We start from the raw sequence: 14,098 nt of genomic DNA on the forward strand, positions 1-14,098 counted from the left end.
AATCATCTGCAGAGGAAAAAGAAAGCAAACAAGCAGTGAACCATCATCAGCCAGAAAAAACTTAGGATTGAATCAAGGAAATGTGATGAGATGCGTAGTATTTTATTGTGATAACCCTCGAAGATGAATATTGCAAGGATTGTCATTAAGAACCAGGGTAAGATGAATAAGAGCAAGTGTGTTATATCAAAATTGACATTACAGGTACTGTAAGAATAGTTTATTGTTAGTGACTAACAATAGGTACATGGACTAGGTATTTTGCAAGAAAGACAGGAAAAATAGAATAGTGATGATTTTCCTTGAGGCTGGCATGGATGATGTTGGTGTTAGGATGGAGATCTTGAGGCTGGTATGGGTGATGTTGGTGTTAGCATGGAGATCTTGAGGCCAGTATGGATGATGTTGGTGTTAAGATGGAGATCTTGAGGCTGGTATGGGTGATGTTGGTGTTAGGATGGAGATCTTGAGGCCAGTATGGATGATGTTGGTGTTAGGATGGAGATCTTGAGGCTGGTATGGATGATGTTGGTGTTAGGATGGAGATCTTGAGGCTGGTATGGGTGATGTTGGTGTTAGGATGGAGATCTTGAGGCCAGTATGGATGATGTTGGTGTTAGGATGGAGATCTTGAGGCCAGTATGGATGATGTTGGTGTTAGGATGGAGATCTTGAGGCTGGTATGGATGATGTTGGTGTTAGGATGGAGATCTTGAGGCTGGTATGAGTGATGTTGGTGTTAGGATGGAGATCTTGAGGCCAGTATGGATGATGTTGGTGTTAGGATGGAGATCTTGAGGCCAGTATGGATGATGTTGGTGTTAGGATGGAGATCTTGAGGCCGGTATGGATGATGTTGGTGTTAGGATGGAGATCTTGAGGCTGGTATGGATGATGGTGGTGTTAGGATGGAGATCTTGAGGCTGGTATGGGTGATGTTGGTGTTAGGATGGAGATCTTGAGGCCAGTATGGATGATGTTGGTGTTAGGATGGAGATCTTGAGGCCAGTATGGATGATGTTGGTGTTAGGATGGAGATCTTGAGGCTGGTATGGGTGATGTTGGTGTTAGGATGGAGATCTTGAGGCCAGTATGGATGATGTTGGTGTTAGGATGGAGATCTTGAGGCCACTATGGATGATGTTGGTGTTAGGATGGAGATCTTGAGGCCAGTATGGATGATGGTGGTGTTAGGATGGAGATCTTGAGGCTGGTATGGATGATGATGGTGTTAGGATGGACATCTTGAGAGGTAATGACAACAAAACTATTAACTGGCTCAATACAGGAGATATTGATGTTGGAAAATATAAGGTGTGAGGAATACTTGCTAAATACAGTATAGTGTGGCCATGGGTAAAAATAGGTCCAAGAGAGGGATCCCAGTAATATGTGGCAATTCTTGAGGTTATCTTGAGATGATTTCGGGACTTTAGTGTCCCCGCGGCCCGGTCCTCGACCAGGCCTCCACCCCCAGAAAGCAGCTCGTGACAGCTGACTAACACCCAGGTACCTATTTTACTGCTAGGTAACAGGGGCATAGGGTGTAAGAAACTTTTGCCCATTGTTTCTCGCCGGCGCCCGGGATTGAACCCGGGACCACAGGATCACAAGTCCAGCGTGCTGTCCGCTCGGCCGACCGGCATTCTGACAAAAACTGCAATGAATGGCTATCTAGCACAATTAGTATTAACTACTGGCTGACTTTATATTACAAGGCCAATGCATCATCATTTATTGACAGCTGGGATTTCTTCTATGACAGATGTGACATGTATGCATGGGATGGAGTGCATTTCTCTAGGACAGAGGTGGCAGCTTTAGCTACTGCAGTAAAGTGGGTTATTTCTCAAGGTTTTAAGTGGTAGATGATAATGGTCTGAATTGGTACTGGAAGGGAGACAATTTTAAACATGATAATTGAGCTGGGAAAGTGGTGATTCAAGTTGAAGGGATATACTGAGGTGTTACCTAGAAAGGGGCATTTCATTACACTCTACTTCATTTTTTCCTCCATAAAAACAGATTTCAGTTAAACTCTCTCTCTTTTTTTTCAGCATTACCTCAGTTATTTAAACTGTATCCGTGTAAAGGAATTTTCTGGAGCTGTGCATAGCCTCTTGCGTACCTATGACGGTCACCTAATACCACGAGATTCTACCAGGATGGAAGACCAAGGCAGAGGGTTTAGATATGCTGCATTAAATCTTGCTGCTCTTCATGCACAGTTTGGACACAAGTATGTACAGTTATTGTGTTTTTTTTCTGGGAGGTTGCCCTCAGTAGCTTCACAGTTTATGCACTAATGTAGTCAAGCCTTATGAATTGCACGGCACCTCTCGAGACCCACGATAGGCTGTCGGGAGCCAGAACTATAATGTGGCTCTTTTACTGGGCTAAGGGAGCTTGGGAATCAGAGTTCTATCTAAAACCAAAGAAAAACACTAGAAAAATTAAGCAAAACAAAACAAGCTGTTGCTGAAAGAAAAAATTAATCCTGAGGAAAACAAGGCCACCATAAGGCCGCCCAAGTCACTGGGGATACTGTCCAAAAGCACACTGCGCTCGCCTGGTGTGGACATAGTTGCCGCCCTCTGCCTGCACCCAAAAGCTGCTGCTGCTTTCAGCTAAGTGGTGTAGGCTCTCTCTGGAGTAGCTGTACAATGAAGTCATTGCTTTGCTTTTGTTCCATTTGTTTCATTTTAGTTCCAACATCATATGTTCCTTGTGTGTTACTTTACTCAGGCTGTGTACCTGAGTAATCTTTCCTGGTAGCCAGCATGTTTCCCTTGCTCCACCAGAGATATATGTTCTAAGTACACGTTTCTCCTCCAGATAGAGCATGGTAATTACTCTCCATAGCAAAACCTATGTTGAGTTGAGTTGAGTTGACATAGTTAACCGAGTGCTTGTGTATCCATAGTGCCTTGCCATGATTCTTGGACATTTTGGTACCTCATGTTTCTTCTGAGGGGATGCACTTGGGTTGCTTAAGTGGTTCAAACTTAATCCTCATCAGCTAAATTAGGATTGGATTAGGGATGCAATTTACCAACGAATCTTCCCTAGAGCCTGGTATGCCTGCCTGTTGGCGTAATGGTCTGGGCAACTAGTAACCATTGCTTTTGGAAGATCTGTTTACCTTGTCCTTGCTGTCATTTGAGTAATCAAGCCTTTCCCAATAAATTCAGTGCCTGATTTTGGAGCGAGCATCTTTTCAGGATGTGATTTGCTATTTTTTCAATGCTGATGTCTATTCCTACTACCTCCATCATTCTGCCTGTTGAGTTGAGGAATCCTTTTACCATCTGATGTCTGCCACGTTTTGGTGTTAGACCACTGTGCTTGTCGAGCTGCTCTCTTGTGTATTTATTTATTTACTATTTGTGCCCGCAGAATCGGGCTTTTAGCTCTTGGACCCCACCTTTCTAAACAAACTATTTTCCGCTATTATATCTACATATATTTTTCTCTAAAACAAACACATACACACGCACGCACGCGCGCATGCTCCTTCCCTCCCTCCCTCCCTCCCTCCCTCACTCCCTCACTCCCTCACTCCCTCACTCCCTCACTCCCTCACTCCCTCACTCCCTCACTCCCTCACTCCCTCACTCCCTCACTCCCTCACTCCCTCACTCCCTCCCTCCCTCCCTCCCTCACTCACTCACTCACTCACTCACTCACTCACTCACTCACTCACTCACTCACTCACTCACTCACTCACTCACTCACTCACTCACTCACTCACTCACTCACTCACTCACTCACTCACTCACTCACTCACTCACTCACTCACTCACTCACTCACTCACTCACACACACACACACACACACACACACACACACACACACACACACATTAGGCAGAAAGAAATTTTGAAAAAGGGATTGCGGACAAATGTAAAACAGAACCAGGTCTATTCTATAAATTCATAAACAACAAATTGCAGGTAAAGGATAATATTCAGAGGTTGAAAATGGGAAATAGATTCACGGAAGATGAAAAGGAAATGTGTGAAACACTAAACGAAAAGTTCCAAAGTGTGTTTGTACAAAATGAAATCTTTAGGGAACCAGATACAATAAGAATTCCAGAGAACAACATAGAACACATAGAGGTGTCTAGAGACGAAGTGGAAAAAATGCTCAAGGAGCTCGGTAAGAACAAAGCAGCTGGCCCAGATGGCGTTTCACCATGGGTTCTGAGAGAATGTGCATCTGAGCTCAGCATTCCACTTCACCTGATCTTTCAGGCATCCCTGTGTACAGGAATCGTAGCAGACGGGTGGAAACAGGCTAACATAGTTCCAATCTACAAAAGTGGCAGCAGGGAAGACCCCCTCAATTATAGACCTGTATCATTAACAAGTGTAATAGTGAAAGTATTGGAAAAACTAATCAAAACTAAATGGGTAGAACACCTAGAGAGAAATGATATAATATCAGACAGACAGTATGGTTTTCGATCTGGAAGATCCTGTGTATCGAATTTACTCAGTTTCTATGATCGAGCCACAGAGATATTACAGGAAAGAGATGGTTGGGTTGACTGCATCTATCTGGACCTAAAAAAGGCTTTCGACAGAGTTCCACATAAGAGGTTGTTCTGGAAACTGGAAAATATTGGAGGGGTGACAGGTAAGCTTCTATCATGGATGAAAAATTTTCTGACTGATAGAAAAATGAGGGCAGTAATCAGAGGCAATGTATCAGAATGGAGAAATGTCACAAGTGGAGTACCACAGGGTTCAGTTCTTGCACCAGTGATGTTTATTGTGTACATAAATGATCTACCAGTTGGTATACAGAATTATATGAACATGTTTGCTGATGATGCTAAGATAATAGGAAGGATAAGAAATTTAGATGACTGTCATGCCCTTCAAAAAGACCTGGACAAAATAAGTATATGGAGCACCACTTGGCAAATGGAATTTAATGTTAATAAATGTCATGTTATGGAATGTGGAATAGGAGAACATAGACCCCACACAACCTATATATTATGTGAGAAATCTTTAAAGAATTCTGATAAAGAAAGAGATCTAGGAGTGGTTCTAGATAGAAAACTATCACCTGAGGACCACATAAAGAATATTGTGCAAGGAGCCTATGCTATGCTTTCTAACTTCAGAATTGCATTTAAATACATGGATGGCGATATACTAAAGAAATTGTTCATGACTTTTGTTAGGCCAAAGCTAGAATATGCAGCTGTTGTGTGGTGCCCATATCTTAAGAAGCACATCAACAAACTGGAAAAGGTGCAAAGACATGCTACTAAGTGGCTCCCAGAACTGAAGGGCAAGAGCTACGAGGAGAGGTTAGAAGCATTAAATATGCCAAAACTAGAAGACAGAAGAAAAAGAGGTGATATGATCACTACATACAAAATAGTAACAGGAATTGACAAAATCGACAGGGAAGACTTCCTGAGACCTGGAACTTCAAGAACAAGAGGTCATAGATTTAAACTAGCTAAACACAGATGCCGAAGAAATATAAGAAAATTCACCTTCGCAAATAGAGTGGTAGACGGTTGGAACAAGTTAAGTGAGAAGGTGGTGGAGGCCAAGACCGTCAGTAGTTTCAAAGCGTTATATGACAAAGAGTGCTGGGAAGACGGGACACCACGAGCGTAGCTCTCATCCTGTAACTACACTTAGGTAATTACACTTAGGTAATTACACACACACACACACAGATAATACCCTCGAGATATTGACATAATGGCATTGCAGGTCTGGAATCAGGATGATAACCTGATAATTGTAAATGCCTACAGCCCACCAGCAAGCAACACGTGGACAAAAGAAGAACTGGATGACAAACGAGAGGGCCTCATAATGGTCATGAGAGATATTATTGTACAAGCAGATAAAGATAAATCACGACTGTTGATACTGGGGGACTTCAACTTTAGAGCAATAGACTGGGAGACCTATGAAGCAAGAACGGAGGACTTTTGGACATGCAGATTTGTAAACCTCATTCTGGAGACATTCTTGTATCAACACATAAAGTAAGCCACAAGAATGAGGGAAGGAGATATACCATCAGTACTGGATCTAGTATTCACCAGGAAAGAAGAAGAGATTTTTGACATCCAGTACCTTCCTCCCTTGGGAAAGAGTGATCACGTCCTGTTAGACATTAAATATGCTTTAAGATATCATCTAGAAGAAAATGGGGACATTGAAACAGTTGATAAACTCGATTTAAGGAGAGGCAACTATGGGGAACTTCGAAATTTTTTTTAATGAGTGTAATTGGACAGAATTGTTGCTAGTCAGGGAAGTAAATGAAATGTATGCCAAATTTTTAAAACTATACGAGGAAGGCACACAAACATTCATACCAAAACAGAGATGCAGGGCCAGAAAACAGGATTGGTTCAACAGAAATTGTGAGAGGGCAAGAGACCAAAAGACACAAAAATGGAATCAGTATAGGAAGAGGCCAAACCCCCAAACATACCAGCGATACAAAGATGCGAGAAACAACTATACAGCAGTAAGGAGAGAGGCAGAAAGAAATTTTGAAAAAGGGATAGCAGATAAATGTAAAACAGAACCGGGCCTATTCTACAAATTCATAAACAACAAATTGCAGGTAAAGGATAATATCCAGAGGTTGAAAATGGGAAACAGATTCACGGAAAATGAAAAGGAAATGTGTGAAACACTAAACGAAAAGTTCCAAAGTGTGTTTGTACAAAATGAAATCTTTAGGGAACCAGATACAATAAGAATTCCAGAGAACAACATAGAACACATAGAGGTGTCTAGAGACGAAGTGGAAAAAATGCTCAAGGAGCTCGGTAAGAACAAAGCAGCTGGCCCAGATGGCGTTTCACCATGGGTTCTGAGAGAATGTGCATCTGAGCTCAGCATTCCACTTCACCTGATCTTTCAGGCATCCCTGTGTACAGGAATCGTAGCAGACGGGTGGAAACAGGCTAACATAGTTCCAATCTACAAAAGTGGCAGCAGGGAAGACCCCCTCAATTATAGACCTGTATCATTGACAAGTGTAATAGTGAAAGTATTGGAAAAACTAATCAAAACTAAATGGGTAGAACACCTAGAGAGAAATGATATAATATCAGACAGACAGTATGGTTTTCGATCTGGAAGATCCTGTGTATCGAATTTACTCAGTTTCTATGATCGAGCCACAGAGATATTACAGGAAAGAGATGGTTGGATTGACTGCATCTATCTGGACCTAAAAAAGGCTTTCGACAGAGTTCCACATAAGAGGTTGTTCTGGAAACTGGAAAATATTGGAGGGGTGACAGGTAAGCTTCTATCATGGATGAAAAATTTTCTGACTGATAGAAAAATGAGGGCAGTAATCAGAGGCAATGTATCGGAATGGAGAAATGTCACAAGTGGAGTACCACAGGGTTCAGTTCTTGCACCAGTGATGTTTATTGTGTACATAAATGATCTACCAGTTGGTATACAGAATTTTATGAACATGTTTGCTGATGATGCTAAGATAATAGGAAGGATAAGAAATTTAGATGATTGTCATGCCCTTCAAGAAGACCTGGACAAAATAAGTATATGGAGCACCACCTGGCAAATGGAATTTAATGTTAATAAATGTCATGTTATGGAATGTGGAATAGGAGAACATAGACCCCATACAACCTATATATTATGTGAGAAATCTTTAAAGAATTCTGATAAAGAAAGATATCTAGGGGTGGTTCTAGATAGAAAACTATCACCTGAGGACCACATAAAGAATATTGTGCAAGGAGCCTATGCGATGCTTTCTAACTTCAGAATTGCATTTAAATACATGGATGGCGATATACTAAAGAAATTGTTCATGACTTTTGTTAGGCCAAAGCTAGAATATGCAGTTGTTGTGTGGTGCCCATATCTTAAGAAGCACATCAACAAACTGGAAAAGGTGCAAAGACATGCTACGAAGTGGCTCCCAGAACTGAAGGGCAAGAGCTACGAGGAGAGGTTGGAAGCATTAAACATGCCAAAACTAGAAGACAGAAGAAAAAGAGGTGATATGATCACTACATACAAAATAGTAACAGGAATTGATAAAATCGACAGGGAAGATTTCCTGAGACCTGGCACTTCAAGAACAAGAGGTCATAGATTTAAACTAGCTAAACACAGATGCCGAAGAAATATAAGAAAATTCACCTTCGCAAATAGAGTGGTAGACGGTTGGAACAAGTTAAGTGAGAAGGTGGTGGAGGCCAAGACCGTCAGTAGTTTCAAAGCGTTATATGACAAAGAGTGCTGGGAAGACGGGACACCACGAGTGTAGCTCTCATCCTGTAACTACACTTAGGTAATTACACTTAGGTAATTACACACACTGTGTGTGTCAAGGCCAGTGTTCTTAACTTGTATACAATGCAAGGTGATGGAGAAGATTGTGAGAAAAATCTAGTAACACATCTGGAGAAAAGGGACTTTGTGACAAATCGCCAACATGGGTTCAGGGAGGGTAAATCTTGCCTTACAGGCTTAATAGAATTCTACGACCAGGTGACGAAGATTGAGTAAGAAAGAGAAGGCTGGGCGGACTGCTTTTTTTTTTGACTGTCGGAAAGCCTTTGACACAGTCCCCCATAAGAAGAAGGAAACTGCACAGGTGTCAGTAAGATCACAGCCTTCCACTGGGGAACAGAAAATGGATTCGGGTGCGCTCAACAGATGGCATTGACAGTCAAAAGATTTATTGGACAAGGGTGAGCTTGAAGTAAATCCATAATTTCTTAAGGTGTCCCACATCATTCCTTGTCCCCAAGTGAGATTACTCTTGAGCTTTGCTTCATTCTAGACCTGCCTGTACTTAATCAGTACATTCCTTGTCCCACATTCCAGATGACCGTCATATACTATTTTTGCAAAGGGGTTTCGGGCGACTCCTGGCTCATTCACTGGATCTTTTGGATGCCTATTGACAAGTTCAAAGCCACCCGAGCTAGGAATTGGTTTTTGTTCAGAGTTTGACATATCTCGTATTACTTATGGCTCTTCTGTTAGGTGTGAACCTGGCTTCCTGAAGCTTCACCAGCTTTACCACTTCCTTCAGTGGGTGTCTTTTTTCAGACACCAGGTCCAAGTGGTGCACATCATGTATTGCTTAAGGTGAATCTTGCATATTCATTTTTCTCTCTGGGCTTTTTGGGGCATAGTTTCACGACACCCTACATCACTCGAGTTGGTTATGGCTTTCAGATCTCGGCTGGGGTTTCTCTCTAGCACTTGCCACACTGGTCAGTTTGTGGCAGTCAAATGTTTTTTTCTCTAATTTAGGTTGATCTCTGATCCCCTAGCCCCTCACGCTTCATAGAAAGAGCCAGATTCTAGTCCTGGCTTCCACTTGGCTTGTGGTTCTTTGGGAGATGCACTCCCTGGTGCATCTCTAAGACTTGTCTGGACCAACATTTAGCAAAAGGGAGCTACTGAGGACCCATCAGAAATCTGCATTTAATTTCATTCAACACTTTATTTTGCATGAACTTATTATTTTCCCAGTTTAGATCAAAATTTCCCGAAAGTTCTTTCTGGAAAGTCTGTCTGCTACCTTTTGATCTCGCAATATTATCTTACTCTTTCTTAATCCTCCTAATTGCTTGGTAATATTGTGCACAAGTGCTTAGTCTAATCTGGGGCAGCCTACATATTTCCATAGGTTGTTCTAGCAAATAGACCTCTGTTCAGTTATGGTTGCAAGACATGGGAGTTGAATGCTAAAATAGATGAAAATAATCCAAAGAAAGATGTAAACATGCAGGCTAGACATTACCTATAGTGACCAGGAAAGAAATGAGTTGGTACAATTTTAAGTTAAATTGCAAAATCTTGCTAAAAGAGTTGAGGCATGGTGGCGGGTGTGGGCAGGACACATCACCAGAAGAGCACTAATCTAGAAGATACTCAACTGGAGTCTAAAAGGTAAAGATCAACAGTAACTGGATAGGCAAAATAGAAAGCTTTGAAGCATCCACTCTGAATAAAACCCTCAAAGAACACAAACTGGAAGCACAAGGGATGATCTTCATTCAACAAAAATTAACATCTCATGGTGCAGTTGGCTTTGTTCTCGGCTCAGAATCAGGGATCCCAGGTTCGATTCCCAGGCAGGACAGAAATAGCTGGGCACATTTCTTTTCATCTAATGCCTCTGTTCACCTAGCAGTAAATAGGTACTCAGGAGTTAGGCAACTGTTGTGAGGTTGCATCCTGAGGAGGATCAGTAGTTCAATCTTGTGATGAACCTCAAGTCAAGAGTCAGATGAACTTTCCAGGTAGAACAACACTGGAATGTTACAAAAATTACTCAATTAAGGAAGCAAATTACAACTGGGCTAAAGTTTGGGATGAACTATGAGTCCACATTAAGAAATTGTTGGAACACTCCTGTCACTTGATAATGCTGAAGTGACTGAGGAAGAAGAAATGGATTATGAAAGCTTTTCAAATTAAATTTATTAAGAACAACATGATGCTGGTGATGTGGAGGTGACTCTGAACGATGGGGTGGAGTAGTTGGGTATTGATGCAGTCAATTCACCCATTGGTCATTTAACAGGTGAAGAGATTATCCAAAATGATACTAGTACTGCTTACGATGACAACAGAGAGGAAGCTGAGGATGATCATGATAGCAAGTTACAATCTGCTGCATGTGCTGATGCATTGTTCCATGTTGAGAAACGGCTTGATATTGTTTCACAAACTGGCAATCCAGAGCTACCAGACTTCTATCAACACTTAAGGATGATAAACAAACGAAAATGAGCCAATATTTTGCAAGGACTAGTAGCGGAAAATCAACCAGCACAGCCGTACCCAGCACCAGCACAGCTGTACCCAGCACAGCTGTACCCAGCACCAGCACAGCTGTACCCAGCTGTGCTGGTATTGGCTATACCTTTCGTAGGTATACCTTTCGTAGGGGGCCTCGTAGCCTGGTGGATAGCGCGCAGGACTCGTAATTCTGTGGCGCGGGTTCGATTCCCGCACGAGGCAGAAACAAATGGGCAAAGTTTCTTTCACCCTGAATGCCCCTGTTACCTAGCAGTAAATAGGTACCTGGGAGTTAGTCAGCTGTCACGGGCTGCTTCCTGGGGGTGGAGGCCTGGTCGAGGACCGAGCCGCGGGGACACTAAAAAGCCCCGAAATCATCTCAAGATATCCTCAAGATAACCTATGGTGAAAAAGTGGGCATCAATCACACTGAAGAGTTACACTGCTGCAGGCTCCAGGATAATTAAAATGATCTAAGTGTGGGGAGTAGGGTGAGGGTTGCAAGTGGTGTCCCAGAATACATGAAGGTGTAGAGAATTTGAAAATAAACTAAGAGATAAGAAATGTGTTAGTGGATGAAAAATCTTGGGTAGAAAAGTTGATCTTTCAAATCAGCAGAATGTCAACAAAGATGGCCGCCGCCACAGGGGAGGACAGTACCCCAGCAAAGGGATCTTTTGCAGGTTTCTCACAACAAGATGCAATGAAAGGTGGTTTTCTTGGCAGGTTAGTAATTATTGAGGACATGCTAAAGAATTATGAAGAAAAGGTTATTAAATTAGAACAAGAAAATGAAGGTCTCAAGATTGAGTTTTGTAATTTAAAAGGAAGTATTTTCCAGCGAGGTAACGAAATTTCCTGCTTGATTGATAAGGTAAGAATGCAGGAGGAACACATCAAGGAACTAATAAAGGATAATGAGGCATGGCAAGTGAAAAGTAGGGAATTTGAAGTAATTAACAAGAAAATACTCATATGGTGAACAACTCCAAGGGAGCCTGAGCGCTAACATGAAGTTAGGCAAGGAGATGCAACTGGAAACTTCATTGGCAACTCAAATAGAGGAGGCTAATAAAGAACTAGAGAAGTATAAAAAAAAAATAAGAGACATATGCACAAGTTGTAAAAGAGAAAGAGACAATCAAGGAAGTGTGTTCGGAAGTCAAAACCTGAAATGACCAACAAGAAGCAGAAATTAGGCAAGCAATTAGGAAAGAACTGGTTACCAACAGTAAACTAGTACAAAACACTGCAGATAGAAGTAAGTCCATTATAATTTTTGGATGTTTAGAGAAGGAAATTTCATCTAGGGTGGACCGAGCAGCAGAAGAGATGAAAATCATAGAGAAAATAGTAGGTTTAGGAGAAGGCTCAAAGGAAAATGTCAGTGATTTTAGAAGAATAGGAAAATATGAGAAAGACAAGAACCGCCCATTAAGGGTGATATTTAATGGAGTGAAAAACATGATGGAAGTGCTTAGAAATGCCAGGAAATTGCAGAGTGATGAAGATGGCAAACTTTGATCAATAAGACAAGACCTCTCAAAGGAAGACAGAGAAAAGCTGAAAATGAACCTAATTAAAGCAAAACGTCTAAATGGGGATAGAAATGAAGAAGACAAATTCTTTTTTCTACAAAGTGTCAGGGACTGGAAAGTTAGTGCTGTGGTACATAAAAACAAGGCAAAAGCAGTAGTGGAAGGGGGAGTAAAGAGCAAAGGGAAAGGCAACATGTTCCTGAAAATTGTATATACCAACATAGATGGAATGAGGTCAAAAACTTTGGAGTTGCAAGATATAATTCAGCTTAGGGTCCCAGATATTGGCGCATTATCAGAGACGAAACTTGAAGGAAATATATTAAATAAAGTCATATTCCCAAGGGGCTATTCATTTTGGAAACATGACAGGAAAATTAGGAAGGGAGGAGGAGTGGCTGTGCTGGTGAAAGAACACCTGAAGGTAAGAGAGTTAATGTTTGAAAACCCTCGAGATATTGACATAATGGCATTGCAGGTCTTGAATCAGGATGATAAGCTGATAATTGTAAATACCTACAGCCCACCAGCAAGCAACACATGGACAAATTAAGAACTGGATGACAAGCGAGAGGGCCTCATAATGGTCATGAGAGATATTATTGTACAAGCAGATAAAGATAAATCACGACTGTTGATACTGGGGGACTTCAACTTTAGAGCAATAGACTGGGAGGCCTATGAAGCAAGAACGGAGGACTTTTGGACATGCAGATTTGTGAACCTCATTCTGGAGACATTCTTGTATCAATACATCAAGTAGGCCACAAGAATGAGGGAAGGAGATGTCCCGTCAGTACTGGATATAGTATTCACCAGGAAAGAAGAAGAGATATTTGACATCCAGTACCTTCCTCCCTTGGGAAAGAGTGATCACATCCTGTTAGACATTAAATATGCTTTAAGATATCATCTAGAAGACAATGGAGACATTGAAACAGTTGATAAACTCGATTTAAGGAGAGGTCACTATGGGGAACTTTAAAAAAAAATTAATGAGTGTGATTGGACAGACTTGTTGCTAGGCAGGGAAGTAAATGAAATGTATGCCAAATTTTGCAAAATATACAATGAAGGCACACAAACTTTTATACTGTGTTTGATCATGAAGAGTGATCACGTCCTCTTGGACATTAAATATGCTATGCTAAAGAATAATCTAGTAGAGAATGGGGACAGTGAAACAGTTGTTAAACTCGATTTCAAGAGAGGACACTATGGGAAATGTAGAAATTTTTTTCTTGGGTATAATTGGACAGACTTGTTGCTAGGCAAGGAAGTAAATGAGATGTATGCCAAATTTTGCACAATATATGATAAAGGCACACAAACATTCATACCAAAACAGACATGCAGACCTAGGAAACAGGGTTGGTTCAACAGAAATTGTGAGAGGGCCAGAGATCAAAAGACACAAGCATGGAATCATTACTGAAAGAGGCTAAACCCCCAAACATACCAGCGATATAAAGAGGCAAGAAACAACTACACGTCAGTAAGGAGAGAAGCAGAGAGGAACTTTGAGAACGGTATAGCAGACAAACGTAAATCAGCTCCAGGCCTTTTCTATAAATTCATTAAAAGCAAGCTGCAGATGAAGGATAATACTCAAAGGTTAAAAATGGGGGACAGATACACAGAAAATGAGAAGGAAATGTGTGAAACATTAAACGAAACATTCCAAAGTGTGTTTGTACAAAATGAGATTTTTTTTTGCGTGGTACAAAATGCGTGTTTTTTTTACTGTATTGTAGTACT

The 14,098-nt window shown here is 41.3% G+C and overlaps 1 protein-coding gene across 3 annotated transcripts in view; it reads left to right on the forward strand.

Annotated features, from left to right (window-relative positions):
- ida (anaphase promoting complex subunit 5 ida) overlaps positions 1-14,098 on the forward strand; it is a 149,585-nt gene that overhangs the window by 82,676 nt on the left and 52,811 nt on the right. For all 3 annotated transcript variants that reach the window (XM_045767699.2, XM_045767701.2, XM_045767700.2), the window contains one exon: positions 2,058-2,239. In XM_045767699.2, the coding sequence (XP_045623655.1) occupies positions 2,058-2,239 (182 nt within the window). The remainder of the gene's footprint in view (positions 1-2,057; positions 2,240-14,098) is intronic.

Source organism: Procambarus clarkii, chromosome 72, assembly GCF_040958095.1.
Source record: "Procambarus clarkii isolate CNS0578487 chromosome 72, FALCON_Pclarkii_2.0, whole genome shotgun sequence".
Classification (NCBI taxonomy): Eukaryota; Metazoa; Arthropoda; class Malacostraca; order Decapoda; family Cambaridae; genus Procambarus; species Procambarus clarkii.